General features: G+C 36.5%; 2 protein-coding genes and 1 non-coding gene across 3 annotated transcripts; 2 read left to right on the forward strand and 1 right to left on the reverse strand.

Annotated features, from left to right (window-relative positions):
* The first annotated feature begins 10,470 nt into the window (after nucleotides 1-10,470).
* On the forward strand, nucleotides 10,471-11,504 carry LOC133828916 (uncharacterized). Its single transcript, XM_062258958.1, has one exon. The coding sequence runs from the start codon at nucleotides 10,733-10,735 to the stop codon at nucleotides 11,348-11,350; it is 618 nt and encodes a 205-aa protein (XP_062114942.1). The 5' UTR covers nucleotides 10,471-10,732; the 3' UTR covers nucleotides 11,351-11,504.
* Nucleotides 11,505-12,997: 1,493 nt separating this feature from the next.
* Nucleotides 12,998-13,615, forward strand: LOC133832062 (uncharacterized). The gene has a single exon (XM_062262452.1). The coding sequence runs from the start codon at nucleotides 12,998-13,000 to the stop codon at nucleotides 13,613-13,615; it is 618 nt and encodes a 205-aa protein (XP_062118436.1).
* A 4,412-nt stretch (nucleotides 13,616-18,027) lies between these two features.
* Nucleotides 18,028-18,134, reverse strand: LOC133833450 (small nucleolar RNA R71). The gene has a single exon (XR_009892829.1). It is a non-coding gene; the product is annotated as a small nucleolar RNA R71 (small nucleolar RNA).
* Between the last annotated feature and the right edge of the window lie 2,742 nt (nucleotides 18,135-20,876).

Consider the following 20,876-nt stretch of genomic DNA (forward strand, 5'->3'; position numbering starts at 1 on the left):
TCATGAGACTTTGTGCAAAATGACCATTAATGGTATGTGAAAGTAAGTAAATGTCCGTGTTTTTAATTTTGTAGTAAAATAGCCTAACCACCTTTTTAATATTACTTATTACCAAATATGCCCGTTAGCAAATTACTATTTTATTATAAATATTTTAATATTATGATATATGTATATTAGTTTTGTTTAATTAGTTTTTATTTTAAAGTTATTTTTTATTTTATTTTTGTTTTTTTATGAGTTGTTGAATGATATATCATACCACAAAATACATATATTGTAATGACCCAAATTTCCTAATAAGGCTTATGACCTTGATTAGGGGGCTAGGATGGAAAATTTTGGAATTACATGATTATGTGTATCATTATGTGATTATGTGAATAATTGTAGTGCACCAAAAGTTTTTTTTTTTTAGATTATTTAAATTTTGTGCTTTATTTGATTTAAATGTTAAGTGTGATGAATTGTTTTATTTAAGTGTTGTTATTTTATTTAATTGTTTATTTGTTTTATTTGATTGTTTGTTATTTTATTTAATTGTTAGAAATGTTTTGGTTAATTAATTTAACAAGTGAATAATTGTGTAACATGTTATTTTACTACTAGTGTTACATTTTATTTAAGTGTGACAAATGAAGTATTTATGTGAGCTATGGTGGAATGCACTAAGGTGCATGATAGATAGTAATGCACCCTAGTAATTTAGTGTGTGCTAGTGCATGGTAGCATGGTGCACATGTGTAGATTTTCTACACATTTTAGGTTTCCTTATTTTAGATTTAATTGAGTAATTTATTTATAAAAAAAAAAAAAGAAGAAAAGAAAAGGGAAATGAGGAGTGGGCGTGTGACCTAGTGGGAATGGAATATTTCCTTAAAATGGTAAAAAAATCAAGACTTGAAGACCATGATCATTTGGGGATAGGCATGATCATATCTTATCCCTTTGTATCTTTTTGAAATAAAGAAAAATCAAGGAAAATAAAAGAGAAATGGAAACTTATCTTAATATTGTTGGGGAGACTTTATGAGAGGATTTGTGATAAAGGGGCTAAGAAAGGAGAGAAGAGCCATTGCTCTTGTGTGTGTGTGTGGCTGCCGTGACCTAGAGAGAGAGAGAGAGAGAGAGGAAGAAAGAAAGAAAGGAAGAAGGAAGAAGGAAGAAGAAAGTGAAGAGGAACCCCCCTAGAGTATGTCTTCTTGTTTTCTCTTTTACATAATCTTTTTATTTGATAATATGATTTTAATTGTGTTATTTTTCTTGTGTGTGTTTGGGTCTTTCCTTCTCCTCATGGTGGCTTTCCCATAAAAACCCTAGGCTTGAACAAGGGTGTGGAGTTTGTGTTATTGATCTTTTGTGTTCTTGATTCTACAATCAAGAGAGGTAATGGTCTTTTCCTTAGCCTTATATTGTTTTTGGTGGGTTGTATATGAGGTTTTGCTAATGGTGCTAATTGTTGATTTTGGGTAGGATTGATGTATAGGATTTGGATTTTTGTGAGGGCATGATTTGTGTTTAAGGGTTGTGATGTTGATTTTGCTATGCATAAAAAAAAAAATTGTTATAATCTATGAACACTTGTAAGGTGATTTCGGCCTAGGTACACCCAAGGGTGTTCTTGATATGTTGTGTGATTTTACAAAATATTTGATCCATGTTTTAGGACCTTTGATATATGGGTAAGAGAACAAGTGGTAATCTTGATATTTTGATCATGAAATCTTGTTAGATGCATGGTATATTTTGAATGATTAAATTATAAGATGCATGAAAATGATGATAGAAATATGCTAGGTTAATATAAGGCATATGTGAATATGGTGCTTATAAATTTACTATATACTATTTTATTGTTAATGTTTTGTTGGTTTTCATAGAATTGCAACAAATGATTTTAAAAGGATTCATGTGATTATGTTAGTGGAATCATGCATATTATAAGAGCATAATGAGATTATAGGCATGAATGATTTTATGTAATTTTGAGACAAAAGTTGAGTTTTACAAAGAATTAAGCTTGCTGTTTTTTTCAAATGATTGGGTAAAAGTTGATAAAAAGATGAGTTGCATGCATAAATAATGTTCTTGATGAATATGTTAATTCTTATGAAATTAAAAGAGGATTTTAAGTCTCATGTTATGATATTTTACTCAATTAACTTCCTACAGAATTTTTATTGAATTTTGAGAAAAAAATGAGTTTATAAATTGAATATGGTGATTTTAATAATAAAAAATGGTTGCTGGAATTTTGTAATAAAATGTGAAGTAAGTTTCACTAAAAATGAATTTGATTAATTTTTGGAATAAATTATTTTTCCTAAGTTATGGTAATATTGAAAAATGATATTTTAATGGTATGAATGCATATTTTGATAAATAATGATTTTTCTTTATTTTGATTGAGAAAAATATTTAAACTCTATTTATTTGTGATTTTTGAATAAAATAAATAGTGGCTGAAAGTTTGTTTTAAAAAGGTTAACAATTGTTATTAAATTGTCACATATGAGTTTTTACTACTTAAAAACTAAGTCTTAAATAAATTAAATCAAAATGTATTTTTCCACACTTAAAATATATTTTTCACATCATTTTTGTAACACAATAATAAAATATATTTTTCTAAAGAAACATGTTAAAATAGGTATTTAATTAAATCCAAGCTTGTTGGTTAATTCTTGGTAAATTAATATTTATTTAATGAAAATGTCACATATTTTATTTTGAGCTAAAATAAAATAAATTTATAAAATAAAATAAAGTTTTTGAGAAATTTAATCAACTTAGAAATTTTAAGAAAAATAAAGCATGTAATATGGCCATTGATTTTCAAACAATAGAAGCAAGAAATGTAGAATTATCGTTTTTGAAAACGTCTTTATTACGCAACGTTCCCACGTATGCATGTTACATGCAAATCAACTTTTACGTCCAAAATCATGATTATTATGCAACTATGTAATTTTTATAAAGCAATCATGTTAGTAAAATGGGTAGAACGAGCATTATTCTTTTGGCGATAATTGCATGTTTTAGTGTAACTGTATTCATGAGTGCATGCCCCATGCACACATGAGTTGTATGGAAGGGCAAAATAGTAATTTTATGAACCTAAGAAACGTTATTTTGATTATGATATAGGCTCGTTGAAAAGATTGTGAAATTCTTAGCTTGGACCTGAGGTAAGGAAGTTAGATAGATTTTATGATTTTATGCTATGAATGGTAAGACTATTATATGAATGAACTGTTATGAAATTATGAATGCCTTAATGTGATGATCTGTTGAATGTGATATGTGTATGGATGTTAGATACATCAAACAGAATGTGATGTTAGATACATCAAACAGAATGTGATGTTAGATACATCAAACAGATTTCGATGTCAGATACATCGTACGAGTTACTAAGGACATTGAGACGTGACTCCTAGGGCGGACGCGCCGAGGTTATTCAAGGACCAATGATCTCCTGTTTACCTCATAGGGTGACATGGACAACTAGCGTTCCATGCTCATCATGTATGCTGTATGTTTGTGATATGATGATATGTCACTTTTATGTTTGTGATATGATGATATGTCACTTTTATGTTATGATATGATGATATGTCACATTTATGTTATGATATGTTGATATGTCACTCTTATGTTATGATATGATGATATGTCACATTTATGTTATGATATGTTGATATGTCACATTTATGTTATGATATGATGAAATGTTACGATTATGTTATGATAGACCATGATGTTTTAGATGAACGTTAGTGTTTGGTTGTTTGTTGTTTTCTTACTTGCTTATTTGCTTGTACTTCCTTACTGGGCTTTTAGCTCACCCCCTTACTTTCCTTCCAGGTAGCAAATAGGATTTCTCTATGGCACGCGTGGTGACGTGAGGAGTTCTTCATCATGGGGTGTATGGCCTGGGGCAATCCTATGGACGATAAAATGATCAACGTAGAACGCCATTTAAATTATGTTTTGTTTTAAGGGACTTTTCCTAAATTATCAGTGGGACTCTGTTATTTAACTTAATTGGTTTTCTTTGAACTTTGCATAAAAAAACTATGTTTTATTTTAAACTTATGGCGCCAACTTGCATGATTTTAAATAAGTCCCCCTGAGACTTTAATAATGGATGGTATTCTTTTATAAGCTATGTAATGCGAATATTTTGTAAGTATTAGTCTAGGGCGTTCTTTACAATAATATTATAATATAATTTGATATGTATGTTTAGGTGTATTAAATATGCACGTGGACCCATTTCTGTTTAATTTGGTAGGTTTCATAATTTGGCCTGTTGTGGGTATATTTGGCATATACGTGATATGTGTGTGGTGCTTCATTATTATTTGGTTATGCGAGGTGTGGATATAAAAAATCCACCAAGAAAAAAAAAGTTTCTAGTCCCTTAATGAGTAAGCAGCTAAGGGGCACCAAGGGCGCCAAGTACTCGATGGAGGCAGAAGGTTATTACAGGCCAACAAAATGTCAGATATTCCAACCCTCCAAGTCGCATCACCTCGTACGACACCTCTGTCACGTGCACATAGCCCTTAGCCATGCCCCTCGGAATCAAGGCCCCAGCCTCGCGAGATGCTTCGTGCATGGGCCTCACGGACACCACTTCGCGCAGCACCTAGCTGCGCCTCACACATGGACCTCGCGGACACCACTCCGGCAGCGCCTCATGCATGCCAACACCTCACGCACACACCTAGCCTTGTCTCTAGGGTCTCGCACCTTGTGTCCCACACCATGGACCTCGCATCAAGAAGATGCCTCGCAAGTGTGGATACTAAAAATTCAACACCGGTAAAGAACCACATCTCATGTCTAAGGTCCCTGGAAGGTCCCAAGCAACCATGTTGAAAGTCCCTTTGATCCCTCAAAGTAGTGCTAAAATCAACCCTGCTCCAAATGACCACTTCACCTCGGACACCCGCTAGCGTCTCACGCGCCCCAGACGCCAAGCAACTGCCTCGAGCGCCCCTGGTGCCTTGTGCACCCCAGGCGCCTCGCGCTCCCCGCGCACCCCAGGCGCCTCGCACGCCCCGCGCGCCTCGCTCGCCTCGCGACACCACCAGGAGAGAAGCGTCTCACGACCCCCTAAGATGCCCCAAGATGCCACACACAATAGTCATGTCGTGGTCCTCGTGATGGCCTCCTCTCACACACTAGCCTCGTCCTTAGGGGTGTCCACGTGGTGACCATGAAACAAGAAGAGGTATGAAATGAGCCTATAGACCAAGAAGAGTTAGAATACGGATGGTACGGTGTCTACGCCAGACAGGTAGTGGTAGTACAAGAATGGTACATGGTCAGGACTCCCTCAACACGCTTATGAGATTCATACCCAACAAGTAGTGGAGGCATAATATGGTACCAAGACAGGAGTAATTTCGTAGACCCTTGACACGTACTAGAGCAAACCACCACTCTTCCAACACCATTACTCCTGAGACCACTCTCCTAACAGTGAACTTATGTACCATCTGGTCCCTTGGACCACAATGTATCAGGGGCCATTAGAGCCCACTATAAAAGAAAACCACACTTCCACATGGAAGGGGATTGGAAAAATCATTGTAGGCTGAAGCTAATAAGCAATATTCAATTTTTACTCCATTGTTGATCTGTGTTTATCCTTCCGTAAGTCCATTCTAAGTTCTTATATAATAATTACCTTATTTACCTTTGATTTTTCCGCTCTAATGACGAGATTTCACCGTCAACACTAGGGTTTCTCAGCACGAGACGATCCTAGGAGGCAAGTCAGTGAGAAAGTCACAACGGGGTCCATACTTGACTCGGAGTGAGTAAATGGGTATTTAGCACATTATCGGGATATTGGGTAATGAGAATAAATATTTGATAATAAATTGGGAGTTAGTAAGTTCAGGGGAAATCCTGGGAATTTTGACTATTTTACCATGGGGGGACATTTTTGGGATCTTGAGCATTAGAATTTGCTTGAGGTTACTTAAGCTTGAAGTAATCTGTCAGAAATAATAAAAGAACGTTAAGAACGTTCTCTCTCCCTCCCGTTCCATTTTTGACACCCGATCACATTTTTGAAGGAAACTTGAGTTTTAGGACTCGGATTCAAGCAAGGATCGAGGCATAACGATTCTAGGAAAGATTAAAAGCTTATTAGCTGGAGACAATAGTTGGGAAACAACTTAATCAGAGGGTTTTAAGTTCTAAGTTTTTAAGCTTTGATTAGATTTTATGTTTTGATGAGTTTTTAGATGAATTGAAGCTTGGGTTTTATTGGTTTTGGGAAATTATGATGTTTGGGAACTTTGATTTTGGGATTTGGATATGTTTGGATAGGGTTTTGGAGGACTTTAAGTGGGGAAAGTCGAAGGATGTGGCTGGTTTCATGGTCAAGTCGTGATCTTGTTCAAGCAAGTCGCGACTTGGATGAAGCCAAAAGCCAGGAGGAGGAAGCCTGGGGGACGTGCCCTGATATCGCCCAATAACTCCTAAGCGGTCGCAGTAGTAATCGGGCTATGTCGTATCCACAGAGAGGCAAACACAACTAAAGATTAGATTAGTAAATAAAAGATAAAAATAAAGTAGAATTGAAGAGATGAATTTTGTGAAAATAAAATGATAGATTAGAGAAAGCGATCAGATAAAGATCATGTCATGGTAGAGATGTAGTGCTGTAAAACCTATTCTAATATTGATATTAATTCAAAACACAGTTGCAATTCTACACCATTAATTGCAACTGGAAGATGTATATGTTAACAACACAAATTAAATAATCTAGATTAAATTGAATCTAACTACTAATTTCATTGCATATTATATTATATATCCAAGAGCGACAAAATACCACTGGCAGAATGCAGTAAAAGACATACAATATAACAAATATACTAAAATAAATTAACAATCTAAGTTACATAAGAAAATCATAACTGAATTTATGTAAAAGATGCTAAATAATTTTAAAAAATAAATTAAAAGATGAGAAACAAAATAATTAATGAGATATGGAAATGAAGCAGAAGAAGAATCAATATCTATATTGAGAATAAAAAGTACAACAACTACACTCTAACCTCACCAATATTTCTAAAATAATTCACTCATTTTTGTCACCTAAAACAAGCAAAATTAAACTAGAAATAAGAAAAGAAACAAAATACAAAGTGTCTTTTTCCACTCTCCAATTTGATGATTTTTTCCCTACATTTGGTCCTCTATTTATAGTGAAAATAAGAACCAAAAATGTGTATTTACGTGCATTAGGAAGTGGAGAAAGTGGCTTCAAAATCTGATGGAAAAAGGGACAAGTGGGACACGTGTCAGCCTCAGATTGGCTAAGGAAAAAGGCTGCAGGTGGAGTGGGGGACACGGTCAGAACGTGGCAGGCTGGTGGTCGGGCGCGTGGGGAGTAGTTGGGTGATATGGCGCTGTCTTGTTGGCTTGGCAGGATGGCGTGGCAAGTGTGGCAGGCGGCATCAGGCGAAGTGGCAGGCAGCGTCAGGCGCTGGTGGCTCGGCTCGGCTCGGCTTCGTCAGGTGCTGGTGGGACGCATGTCGCCTGCTGGAGGAATGGCTCTGCTAGAGTGGCTTGGCTGTGCGAATGGCAGGCTACCATGTGGCAATGTGGGCACTTGCTGAAGGCTTGGGCCTGGACTGTTTGGGCTTGATTTTGGGCCTATTTCACCTTCAAAAATACCACTTCATCATCATTTTTTTCAATTATATTTCTTTCTTTCTTCTTTCTTTTTGTTTGTGTCAAAAATACATTTTATTTCCTGAAAATTAAACAAAAATTAAATCAAAATTAATATTTTCAAATATAAATTATATTACAATAAATCAATGAAAATATTAATTAAAACTTAATTAATTTTAAACTTTAAAACTAATAAAATGATATTTTTGAGCACTAATCATGCCCCGACCCAAGAGGGGTCAAGTCGCGCCCTGCCCTAGTGCCCAAGCCATGGGGCTCTCTGACTTGGGGCAAGTCGCAACTTGCTTGGGCATTTTCGCCTAGATTCGGATTTTAATCATGGGAACTTAACTCTAAGGGTTTAGGATCAATTCTACTACCTAGTTGAGTAGGATTTGACGTCTTGGAGGCATGGGTTGGGTTTGGATGTATTTATTTACTCATTTTTATGAGTTTTATATTACGGTTGTGACTAGGTTATCGCTAGGGGCTTGGGAACAAGATCTTGCTTGTGGCTCATTTATTGGTAACATGTGCTTGGACCAAAGGTAAGAAAACTGCACTCAGTATGTGATGCATGTGATGCATAAGATACATGTGATTAGGGCATGGCATGAATATTGAATATGAGATTGATTAGAGCTTGAGTCTCTATAAATGTACATGATCATAATTATGCTAGTGAATGTTGAGTAAGCATGCTGAATGCCTTATATTTGACATATGATATATGCCTGGGTGCATTGTTTGCTTGTGAGTGGTACTTAATTATTAGTCAGAAACGGCACGAGTCGTATGGAATTGACCTATGAATCAAGAGCGGCATAAGTGTATTGAACGCAGAGCCAAAGTGATTAGATCTAATCAACATAAGTATTAAATGCTTAACCGAAGCATTAAATGCTTGACCGACCCTAAGTTCAATGAAAACTAAAAGCGCTTGTCTAGTCTAAAGGCTAGTTACTTAGAGCCAAGGCCAAAAGGCTAAGGTGACTGTAACGTCACATGGCTTAGGGTGCAAAGCCCAAGTGTGTGACTTATTTGTCACTTATCTGGTTAGGGTGTGAAACCCAAGTTCGTGACTACATAGTCACTTATCTGGTTAGGGTGTGAAACCCAAGTTCGTGACACCATAGTCACATATGTGGTTAGGGTGTGGAGCCCAAGTTTGTGACTCCATAGTCACTTATCTGGTTAGGGTATGGAACCCAAGTTCGCGACTCCTTAGTCACTTATCTGATTGGGATGCAAGCCCCAGTATGATTACCAGAATTATTATTGATATTCACTTAGGATTGACTTGATAGTCATCCATACAGGAGGGCAGGGCCCACAAACATTTACTTGAACTTACTTGCATGTATGGATAGGGCTATTATTACTAGGCATGCTATTATGATTCAGTGACATGTTATTACCTATTCATGAGCATATTGAGTTTTCTTGTTGAGCCTCGGCTCACGGGTCCTATGTGGTGCAGGTAAAGGCAAAAGAAAACTAGACCATCCTTGAGTTGGAGAGCTTAGATGACGATGTGTACATATGCGGTTGCTCGACCACCACATCCGAGGGTTTAAAGATGAACTAGGGTTAAACTCTATTTTGCAGCTTAGGTCGACTGGTTGTAAATATTTTATTGTAATTAACCTTTAAAATATATTTTGGGATCATATATACAGTAAACGTTTTAGTAAAACGTTGTATCTTTAACAAAAAAATTTAACCCTAAACCGTTAATCACATTTAGTTACACGATTATGGCAAAATAACCCGGTTAGCGAGTTTAGCACTGTTTAAAATGCACAATGTAACGGTCCTTGGTTAGTAGAGAGTTACATATATTGAGTTGAAAAATGATATACCAACAAAGCTTACGAAATTATTACTAAAAAATGTATATACTATGCTAACAAAATTATATACTACCATTAAAATGTATATACCTTGATACCAAATTATATACTACCATTATGTATTATAAGATAGAAACTAAATATCATAAAAAAAAAATGATATACCATACACAAAAAACATATACACTAGCTGGAAAATAATATACCAACAACCCATAAAAAACTTTAAAAATAAATAAAACTTTAAAATAAAAACTAATTAAACAAAACTAATATACATATACCACTATATTAAAGTCATACGCTTATAAATAAATAAATAAAATAGAAAATGACATTTTAGGTAATCAACAATGTAAAAAGGTTATTTATCTACAATCTACAATTTAAAAAATGGGGACATTAGCTTCTTGATGCTATTTTTTTGGGCCATTTACTATAATTTCTCTAAAGATACCAATTGATTACTAATTTTTTTACACGAACTTAAAGCAACCAACAAACTTAGTGAGATATCAAAAAGAGTTTTCTTATGTTCTATTTAAAAGTTACAAAACAAAAAAAGCTACTTATTTCTAAAATAATTTTAAAGTTGTTTAGAATCTCATATGATATTATTTAAATGTAAAATAAGAATACAAAATGATCACCTAGAAAAGTAGGTCGCAATGATACTACTTTTGAATCCAACCGACTAACAACGTGTCCGTGTTATTTTGGCAAATACGGTATTAAAAAAATAGTACAATTGTCCATGTTATTATTGTAAATATTTTAATAATAGTACAATTGTCCATGTTATTATTGTAAATATTTTAATAAAAACGGTTCAGAGTGTAAAAATTCTAAAATAATATACACTTATTAGATGCAAGAAATATATATAGATTTACTCCATTTTATACCCAAGTTATAGTTAAAGGTCATTCATAACCTTAAGTTTTCAAAAAAAAAATTAAAACAAACAAATTAGAAATAACCTTATTGATTAATGTTAAAACAAAAATAACAATATACATTTCAAATAAAAATTCAAATACAAATATAAAATCTTTATCACTGGTGGAATTTTAAAAATTGAGCGGTTATATCTACATTTACTTGTAAACCTAGAAATATATACAATCTAAGTTGATTGATCCGCACAAGCACTTGATAGCTTGACAATGGAGTTTGAAACCCACTCAGCTCCACCAGATTCTGAACTGGTGAAGCACCATAAGACCACCGCCGCAAACCAAGGAGAAGAAGAAGAAAATATTTACAAGCTTCTGCTCCCTGACGTTGGGGACCTTCCTCCAACTCCTCCGACGGCTGTTCAATCCAACTTTATTTCCTATTTCGCTCCAGATTTTCTGAAGCCAGGACACGATCAATACATTTATCGTCACGCAAACGGATTATGCGTGATCGGTTTGGCTTCGACGCATGTGGCTTTCAAGGACGAAGGAGGCATCACGGCCGTCGATTTCAATGTCGGCAAATCCAATCGAAGCGAGATAAAGGTCACCGGAAAACGCAAGAAGAATGCTCAACTTTTAGAGCCAAATTCGGCTCTCTGTAAAGTGATCACCAATGATGGCTCTTACATTGTGAGGTGTTGCGTGAAAGGTTGGCTCTTGGAAGTGAATGAGAAACTAATCAAGCAGCCACGGTTGCTTAATTTGTCGGCGGACAGAGAGGGCTACGTTGCCATTATCATGCCAAAACCAGCCGATTGGCTCAAGGTCAAGGACTCTTTACTGGTTTCGGAGGAGTATAAAAGACTTAGACAAATTTGTTAGTTTTAAAAAATCCATTCTTAGTCAAGTTTTGTGGCTTAGTAAGGGACACTTAGCCAAACGAAAAAGCGTACATGTTGTTATTTTGTTATGGGGTTTTAAGTGTTTATTTTAATTGTTTATGAAAATAATTAATATTTTTTGTATTATTAAGGGGCGTTCGGCTATACTTTTTTTTTTTTTTTCTTAAACATAAAAATAAAAATATTCTTATATTTTTTTATTCCATTTTTAAATGGAAATTTTACACTATATTCCCTATAACATAGCTAATTTTTTTAAAATGCCAACATAACTTACTCTCCCAAATATATGCCATTTTTAATTTTTTGGACAAAAATACCATTAACATTAAACACTCTCATCCTGGCCGTATTTTCTCATTTCTCTCTCAGGGGAATTTTCTCTCCGACCTCACATTCCCACTATCTCTCAGGTGAAACTTTCTCAGGCCACCATCTTCTCCATCATCGTCGTCGCCGCCATCTTCTCCATCGCTGACAACAGTAAGGTCAGTTTTTATATATTTTTTTTTAAAAATAGAATCGTAATGTATAAAATCAATGAAATAAGTTTGATTTTAATCCTAATATAGGATTTTAATCTCTATTTTGCAAAAAATGTAGCTTTAAATGGATTTGATTCTATGTGCATCGTTTTAGAATATTGGGTTTAATTTCTACAAAAAATTTGTGGGTCGATGTTCATTCGATCCCACATCGATGCCACTTCGAAGCTTAATCGATGGTAATTCGATGACATTCAGTGCATGTGTATATTTTTAAATAATTGAAATGTTTGTGTCATCGATGCTCCATTGATGGTATTTCAATAGACCATTAAATGAAGGTGATAGTCATTCAATGTGCAATTGATGGTATATCGATGCCATTTCGGGTTTTCAATTTTCTTTTTGTATAAAATCGATGAAATTTTGATGATATGTCGATGCTAATTTTGATGCAATTTCGATTCTAGTTCGATGGTATTTCGATGCTTTCTTGGTTTTAGTTATATTTTGATAAATCTATTAATTTTGATGCTTCGTCGATGCTATTTCGATGCCATTTCGATGATTGTTCGAGCACATTAATTTAATGGTAATGCATCGATGCTATGTCGATGCGATGTCGATGGCTTTTATACATTATCTACTTGAAAGATATTCAATGCATAATCGATGCTATTTCGATGGAATATCAATACATTGTTTGTTGATTTTATTTTGTATATAATCGATGCAATTTCGATGCTGATTCGAGGGTGGCTTAGTCAGTTGTTATTTGTTAAATGTATTTCGATGCCATTTCAATAGTTTATTTGTTTATTTGTAAAATTAGTTTCGATGGTATATCGATAGTATTTCGATGTTGTTTCAATTCATACTTGTATATGTTGATTTTTTCTTTTTGCTTCAATGCCAAATTGATGGTAATTCGATGGCATTTCGATGACAACAGTAGATTGAGTATTTTTTTTGTAAATTCAACTACTCCTCTTTTTTTTATTTGCATATGCCACCCAAACGTATCCCACTGCTTGAGATCCCCATATAGGATCATTATGTCGGCCGTATGACCTATAGGGGTTCCGGGAGGTTAACTAAATTGAAGAAAAAGTTTGAGGAGCATGGATTGTTGGGGAGGGTGAATGAGTGTTTTTGGACCATTCTTCACAGCCCCTGCCATTTTGTTCTCTGGGGCATTGGTGCACACATTGCTTTTGCGGAAGGTGAAGTCTTCGTGTGGCGATGAGGTGCACTTCTTAATGGGCCCAAACTTATGTAGGTTTGGGGTGCACAAGTTTGCCATTATGACTGGCCTGAGCTGCTCCTATCCACCACTTGTCGCTGACATTCAACCTCACCTTACGTCCTCTCGCCTACTTGATACATATTTCAATGTGGAACCCGAGAAAGACATTAGGTCCAATATGTTGGAACGAGCTTTTAGTTTGTGCGATGTACCTGATGATTTGTACAAGCTCAGTTTGGTTTACTTTGTGAAGGGGATACTATTGGTCGCTGAGAACGACAATGCTATTTGGCGAGATTCATTGTCGATGGTCCAGGATTTAGATTATTTTGAGAAGTATCCATGGGGGTCCCTTTCATTTGATACAACTGTGAAACAATTCAGTAGAGATATGAAAGTGATTGGTGCTACAATACCTGGTAGGAAGGCGAAGAAGATTACTGAGGTGGAGTCTTCTAAGGGTGTTCAGGTGGAGGCAAAGTACACCTGCAAGGGGTATCCACCAGCCTTGTAATATTTGGCATACGAGACAATTCTTGATTTGCAGAAGGAATACGCCAAGCCCTGTGGATTCAAGTTCTGTAGGATGCTATAGTGGGAGAGCACAGGCCACCTGAAGCATTTGCATGCGAATGATGTACTTGCGAGGAGACATGTAAGTTATTTTAAATTTAAATAATTAAAAAACTTTTAAATTATACTAATCAACTTATGTCATTTTTAATTTGCTTGTTTTGTTTCCATTACAGCTTTCATGCATTTCTATCCTAAGGCCTCGACCAGACGAGCGAGACTTCTTCGGCACCATATATTAGAGGACTGAGGGGGATGCTCCTAGGTATGCGATACTGCAAGATATGTTCCACCCTGCACCAGAGGATGGAAGACCTTATGATCCCAAGGCTGAGGATGTTGTGGTGGCTGAGAAAGCCATGGAGGCTGGCATATTTTTGGAGGATACCCAGACGGGGATTGCTCCAGATGCTAGTCCAGAACCTACTTCTACTCCTACTCCTGGGGCTTATGAGGTTGTGTTGGGTTAGATGGCCAAACTATCAGGTGCAGTGGACGAGGTTAAGGTCACTGTAGGTATTGTCCTTAAGAATCAAGAAGTCATATTGGAGAAGTTGGCAACATTTGGTAGTATACCTACTCCTGCACCTACTCGAGCAAAGGATGTAGAGTACGACATTCTCCCCACATGTTATGAGCCTCCAATTGGAGAAGCCACACCTCCTCAACCAGTGTAAACAGTCTTAGGTACTACCAGTCTATGAGTTATTACATGTTTTAAAGAGATTGTATACTAATTGCTCTCGTTACAGGTAAGCGCACTAAACAAAGACCAATAAGGTATGAGGACTATACTCCAGCAACCAAGAAACCAAAGTTCAAAGACCCAGTTATGATCCATCCTTTAAAGGTGTTGGGTCAAGATATGTTGACAACTTTTAACCGATGGGTACTCGGTGAGATTGACAACAGCAGCCCGAGGAAGTTGGAAGGTTGTGATGGCACCCCTATTTGGTTCTTGAAGTTGAAGGTGGCAAAAGAATGGTTGGCAGAAACTGTAAGTCTTTTATATTTGCAGTCAACACATTCATTACATTTTAACAATACTCTATTTTAACGATACTCTATTTATTTGCAGCATCTCGGCGCTGCAAATTATCTTATACGGAGACGTCTTTTTGAGTTACCGAAGACGTACCTCGTGAAAGCCACCGTACTTGATTCATCATTTGCACATTATATTCCTGCTAGATATAAGGACTTCAAGAACAAGAGCATGACTTACCATTGAGATGAGGACATTCTTAATTTCACGAAAGGAGATGCTAAAATATACAAGAAGCCTTGGGGTGATTGCAACGATGTCTACTTCCACTGGTGCTTGGAAAATCGTCATTGGGTCCTTTGCAAGAGAAATTTCACTAATAGGATGATCACTGTATTTGACTCAGATTATTCCCACTTTAGCCATGATAAGTTGACTGAGTTGATCGAGCCTTGGACTAGGATGCTTCCATCTTTACTCAATGCTTCTGGTATGTTTAAAGGACCCCCAAGTTGAAAATAGCCAGACTGAAGATCACTATTCCAAACTTTGTTTGGCGGCGCATGTTCACTGATATTGTCCCATAGTCTAGAACCAGGTATTTAGGCGTACTAACTTCAGTTTGTCATAACATTGTTCTCCTTTAATTTTCAATAAACTCACAAATGCGATTTCTTGGTTTCAGCGGAGATTGTGACGTATTCGGCATCAAGCACTCGGAGTTTATTCTTGGAGACATTCCCTTATCATATGTCATCGAGGACCACATTCAGTATTTCAGGGATAAATTATGCATCAAATTTTTTTATGAGAATGTGTACCTGATTAGTGCTCAAAAATATCATTTTATTAGTCTTAAAAGTGTAAAATTAATTAAGTTTTAATTAATATTTTCATGGATTTATTGTCATATATTTTATATTTGAAAATATTAATTTTAATTTGATTTGTGTTTAATTTTCAGAAAATAAAATGATTTTTGACACAAAGAAAAAGAAAGGAGAAAGAAAGAATTAAAATTGAAGAAATCAAGAAGAAAATGGCATTTTTGAAGATGATTTGGCCCAAAGCTAGGCCCAAAATGGAGCCAGCCGCCAGCCAACTGCCAAGCCAACTGCCAAGCCTCCAGCCAGCCGCCAAGCCGCCAGACAGCCGCCACTGCACGCTGACACGTTCTGACGCCGACAGCCTGCCACGCTGACATCTGTCCCCTCTGCGTCAGCCATGCTTCCCACGCTCCCCCACGCGCCTGCCGCGTCTGACGCCACTGCCCCCTGACGCGTTCTGCCACTCGTCAGCTTCTGTCCCCACGTGGGCGACCACGACTGCCACGACCTGACCACGCCAGCCGCGCCATCCAATCTGAAGCTGCCAGCTGTCCCTTGCGTCAGTCCTTGTCCCCTACGGCTCAACACATTTTCCCCACTTTCACCAGTTTTTTTATGCCACTTTCACACCATTTTTTTACACGGTTTTGCACGTTTTTAGGTCCTATTTACACTATAAATAGAGTACCAAATGGGGTAAAAATATATCAGATTGTGCAAGGGAATAGTAGAGAGTATTGGAGAGAAAAACACTTACTTTTCCTATTTTTCTTTTACATTTTCTTGAGTGAAAACAATGCCTATTTTAGGCTAAATTTTCTTGTGGAAAGGCTAGAGTGGAGTTCATGTTTAATATTATATATTTTTTTTAATATATTGATTCTTTATTTTGTTCTTCATTTCTATATATTTGTTACAATTAAATTTATTTTTTTCTAATTTTTGTTCTAAATTTATTATTATCTTTTACATAAGTCTAGTCATGCTCTTCTTATGTAATTTAGGTTTTTAATTTAATTTAGAATATTTGTTATATTATATGCTTTTTACTGCATTCTGCCATTGGTATTTTGTCGCTCTAAAGTATATAATATGATAGGTTTTAAAATTAGAAGTTAGTATAATTTAATTAAAGAACATATTTTAAGGTGAGCTTTAATATATATATTTTCCAACTATAATTAATGGTGTAGAATTATAGTTGAGTATAATGAATCAATTTTATTAAAATATATATATGTTTGCATGAATGAAACTTATGCCTTCCATACTTTCTTTCTGATTCTAATCCCTCGATTTTATTCATTTAATATTTATATTCTTTTTCAAATTCACATTTTTCCAAAGTTTATTATTTTTAATTTACTAATCTTTCTTTTAATTTTGTACTTTACCTCTCTGTGGATACGACATAGCCCGATTACTACTGCGACCGCTTAGGAAATATTGGGCGATATCAATTTTTGGCGCCGTTGCCGGGGAGGTAATTCTACAATTAAAGGTTTGCCTAGTAAATTAATTTTTTTCTTTCAATATAAAAAAAAAAAATAAAAAAAAAAAAGTAGTGTAATTTTTAATTTCTCTTTTATTTTATTTTTCCTTAGTAGTTTTATTTATTTATTTATTTATTTTATTCATTTTTTTTTTTTTTTTTTGAATTTTAAGTTTAGAATTTTTATTTTAGATTTAGTTTTTTTTCCGAAAAAAAAAAAGAGCATAAAATTTAAAAAAAAAAATCAAAAAAATCAAAAAAATCAAAAAATCAAACAAAGTATTGAGAACATTTGTGTAATCGTGGAAATTAGTAAAAACCAAACTTGTTCTGTCTTAGAAAAATTGGTTCTTAAATAAGGTCTGTGTTAGTGTTACCCTCCAATCTTTTCTAAGAACCTCGGGGAGTTCTAGAAAAGCTCTTGGGCCTAAAGTGGTACCTTGGCAGCCTTTCCAATTGGCCTGGGAACATTTTGGTGTATACTTATTACATTATTACACGTTTGCGCTTATAATACTTACAAAAAAATATTTATGCCACGAAACAGAGACGCACTAGGGAGATTTGTGAGACAACAAGTAGAAACTTTAGAAAACTCTCCTAGTTCGTCGTTTTCTTCCATTCGTTCAAACACTCCTGATTCACCGAGACTTCCTGAACCACCCACGATGGCTCATCAAGATGAAGTCCAACCAAGAACGCTACAGGAATATTTACATCCTACGCGTACAGCCACACCTTCGTGCATAATGTATCCCAACAATATGCCAAATTTCGATTTCAAACCCGGCATGATTAACCTCTTACCAACCTTCCATGGGTTGGAAAATGAGAGTCCGTACGTGCATATACGGGAATTCGAAGAGGTGGTGGCTACATTCAACAACCGAGCTGATGTCACCAACATTGTGAGATTGAAATTCTTTCCTTTCTCACTCAAAGACAAAGCAAAAAGCTGGTTGTATTCCTTAAGGCCTAGATCTATCGGAACATGGGACGAAATGACAAAAGCATTCTTTGCCAAATATTTCCCGCCCCATAAGACTAGTAGCCTTAAGAGACAAATCTCTACCTTCATCCAGAAAGACCATGAAACTTTCCATCAGGTCTGGGAAAGGTTTAGAGATTTGATAAATCAATGCCCACATCATGGATACGAAAGTTGGCGTCTGATCAGCTATTTCTATGACGGTCTCACAACCGGACAAAGACAATTCGTACAAATGATGTGCAAAGGCGAATTCCTTCAAAAAGATCCCGATGAAGCTTTCGAGTACCTCGACGATCTTGCTGAAAAGTCCTACACATGGAATGGACCGAGTCCTATGGACAAGCCACGATCAACTGGAATCTACCAATTGAAGGAAGAGGATAACGTCAAAAGCCAAATTGAATCATTGAGACAACAATTCGAGGCTTTCAAATCTCAAGAAGGTAGAGGAATCCACATGGCTGCAAAGGTAGAGACACGAGATCCATGCTTCATCTGTGGAGGAACGGAACATCAACCGCAAGAGTGCCCAACTCTTAGTGAGTTAAGAGGAGGAAAAGAGGAACAATGCAATGCCTTAGGGGATTACAAGAAACCTTATAACCCTTTCTCAAACACTTACAATCCTGGTTGGCGCAACCATCCAAATTTCAGCTGGAAGGATTCGAACCAAGCATCTGGGAGCCAATGGAGGCCTGAGCAGCAACAACCACCAAAATCATACAACGCTCCTCAAAATATCATGCAGTCAAGTAATTCTCTTGAGAGTACTTTGCAAATGCTTGCACAAACTCAAATAGCCTCAACTCAAGAGCTCAAAGCTTGTTTCACACAAATGGTAGAGGAAATGAAAGACATGAAAGTCCAAATGACAAAGCTAAACACTACTTTGGCTATTCAAGAGCATGGGAAACTTCCCGCTCAACCTCTAATCCATCAAAAAGGGCAACACATGGCACAAACCTCCTCCTCTGCAGATACAAATTTCAAAGAGGTTAATGCCATCACTACTCGAAGTGGTCAAAGTACGGTTTCACCGTTAACAAAGACAACGAGTACGTCAATGCCCGCTCCAGATAATGATGTGCCAATAAACATTCCAGTAAAGGCACCCTTTCCTCAAGCTTTGAAATCCACTGGAAAGGTACTGGAAAATCATGGTGAAATCCTAGACCTTTTAACACAAGTGAAGATCAACTTGCCATTGTTGCATGTGATCAAACAAGTGCCGGCTTATGCCAAGGTTATCAAGGATTTATGCACCGTTAAAAGAAAGCATCATGTCAAGAAAACTGCATTCTTGGCAGAACAAGCTAGCGCGGTAATTGACTGCAAAACACCGCCTAAGTACAAAGATCCTGGTTGTCCCACCATCTCATGTCAAATAGGGGAACAGGAATTTGGTCAAGCCCTTCTAGACTTAGGAGCAAGTGTAAATCTCATGCCATATTCAATATACTTGCAATTAGGTCTAGGAGAACTCAAGCCCACATCTGTGGTGTTACAACTGGCCGATCGATCAGTTAAGAAACCTCGGGGAATAGTAGAAGACGTTCTGATTCAAATTGAAAAATTCTATTACCCTGTTGACTTTCTCATCTTGGACACTCAATCTGAAGTAAGTATAGAGTCCAAAATTCCCATCATTCTCGGTAGACCTTTCCTCGCAACAGCAAATGCACTCATTAACTGTAGGAATGGTCTCATGAAAATCTCTTTCGGGAACATGACTCTAGAAGTGAATGTTTTCCACATCGGAAAACAACCACCTGACAACGATGAGTGTTTCCAATCCTATCTGATCGATACACTTATTTCGGAAGAGGTCGAATCGAAATACACGTCTAATCATTTTAATCACCTCTTCCAAATTTCAGAAAGTTCTGAGCCTGATGAGTTGACAATCAACCCTGAAATCGTCAAACACTCACAGGCTAAAAGAACCATGTTTTGGAATCCAATCTTTGAGGAACTCCCTCAAGATCGAGAAACACCAAAACCATCTATTGAACAAGCTCCTCAACCAAAGTTGGCCCAACTTCCTGAAGGTCTTAAGCATGTTTTCTTGGGAGCTGACAACACTTTTCCTGTCATAATATCCTCCAAGATCACTGCCACACAAGAGCTCCAACTCATCAATGTGTTGCAAGAACAAAGAGAAGCATTAGGATGGACGATAGCTGACATCAAAGGTATTAGTCCATTAATTTGCTCCCATCACATTCAATTGGAAGACGGGGCTATACCACGTCGTGACCCTCAAAGAAGATTGAACCCAACGATGAAGGAAGTAGTAAAGACTGAAGTCTTGAAACTTCTTGATTCTGGCATAATCTATCCTGTTGCTGATAGTAAATGGGTCAGCCCAACTCAGGTTGTTCCCAAGAAATCTGGGGTAACAGTGGTACCAAATGAAAAAGGGGAACTTGTTCCTACCAAGGTCACAACTGGGTGGCGCATGTGCATTGATTATAGAAAATTAAATGCAGCCACCCGCAAAGACCATTTTCCACTTCCATTCATCGATCAAATATTGGAACGTGTGGCAGGTCATCCTTTCTATAGCTTTCTCGATGGTTATTCAGGGTATTACCAAATCGAGATTGCCTTAGAAGATCAGGATAAGACCACATTCACTTGTCCTTTTGGTACTTTTGCCTTCCGGCGTATGCCATTTGGCCTGTGCAATGCTCCAGCCACTTTCCAGCGATGCATGATGAGCATATTTAGTGATATGATCGAGAAATGTATGGAAGTATTCATGGATGATTTGACAGTATTTGGAGATTCCTTCGAATCAAGCCTTCTCAATTTGGAGTCTGTGCTTAAACGTTGCAAAGAGAAAGGCTTAGTACTCAACTGGGAAAAGTGTCATTTCATGGTGCCATCAGGCATAGTCTTGGGGCA

Source organism: Humulus lupulus, chromosome 4 (genome assembly GCF_963169125.1).
Source record: "Humulus lupulus chromosome 4, drHumLupu1.1, whole genome shotgun sequence".
In the NCBI taxonomy this organism is placed as follows: Eukaryota; Viridiplantae; Streptophyta; class Magnoliopsida; order Rosales; family Cannabaceae; genus Humulus; species Humulus lupulus.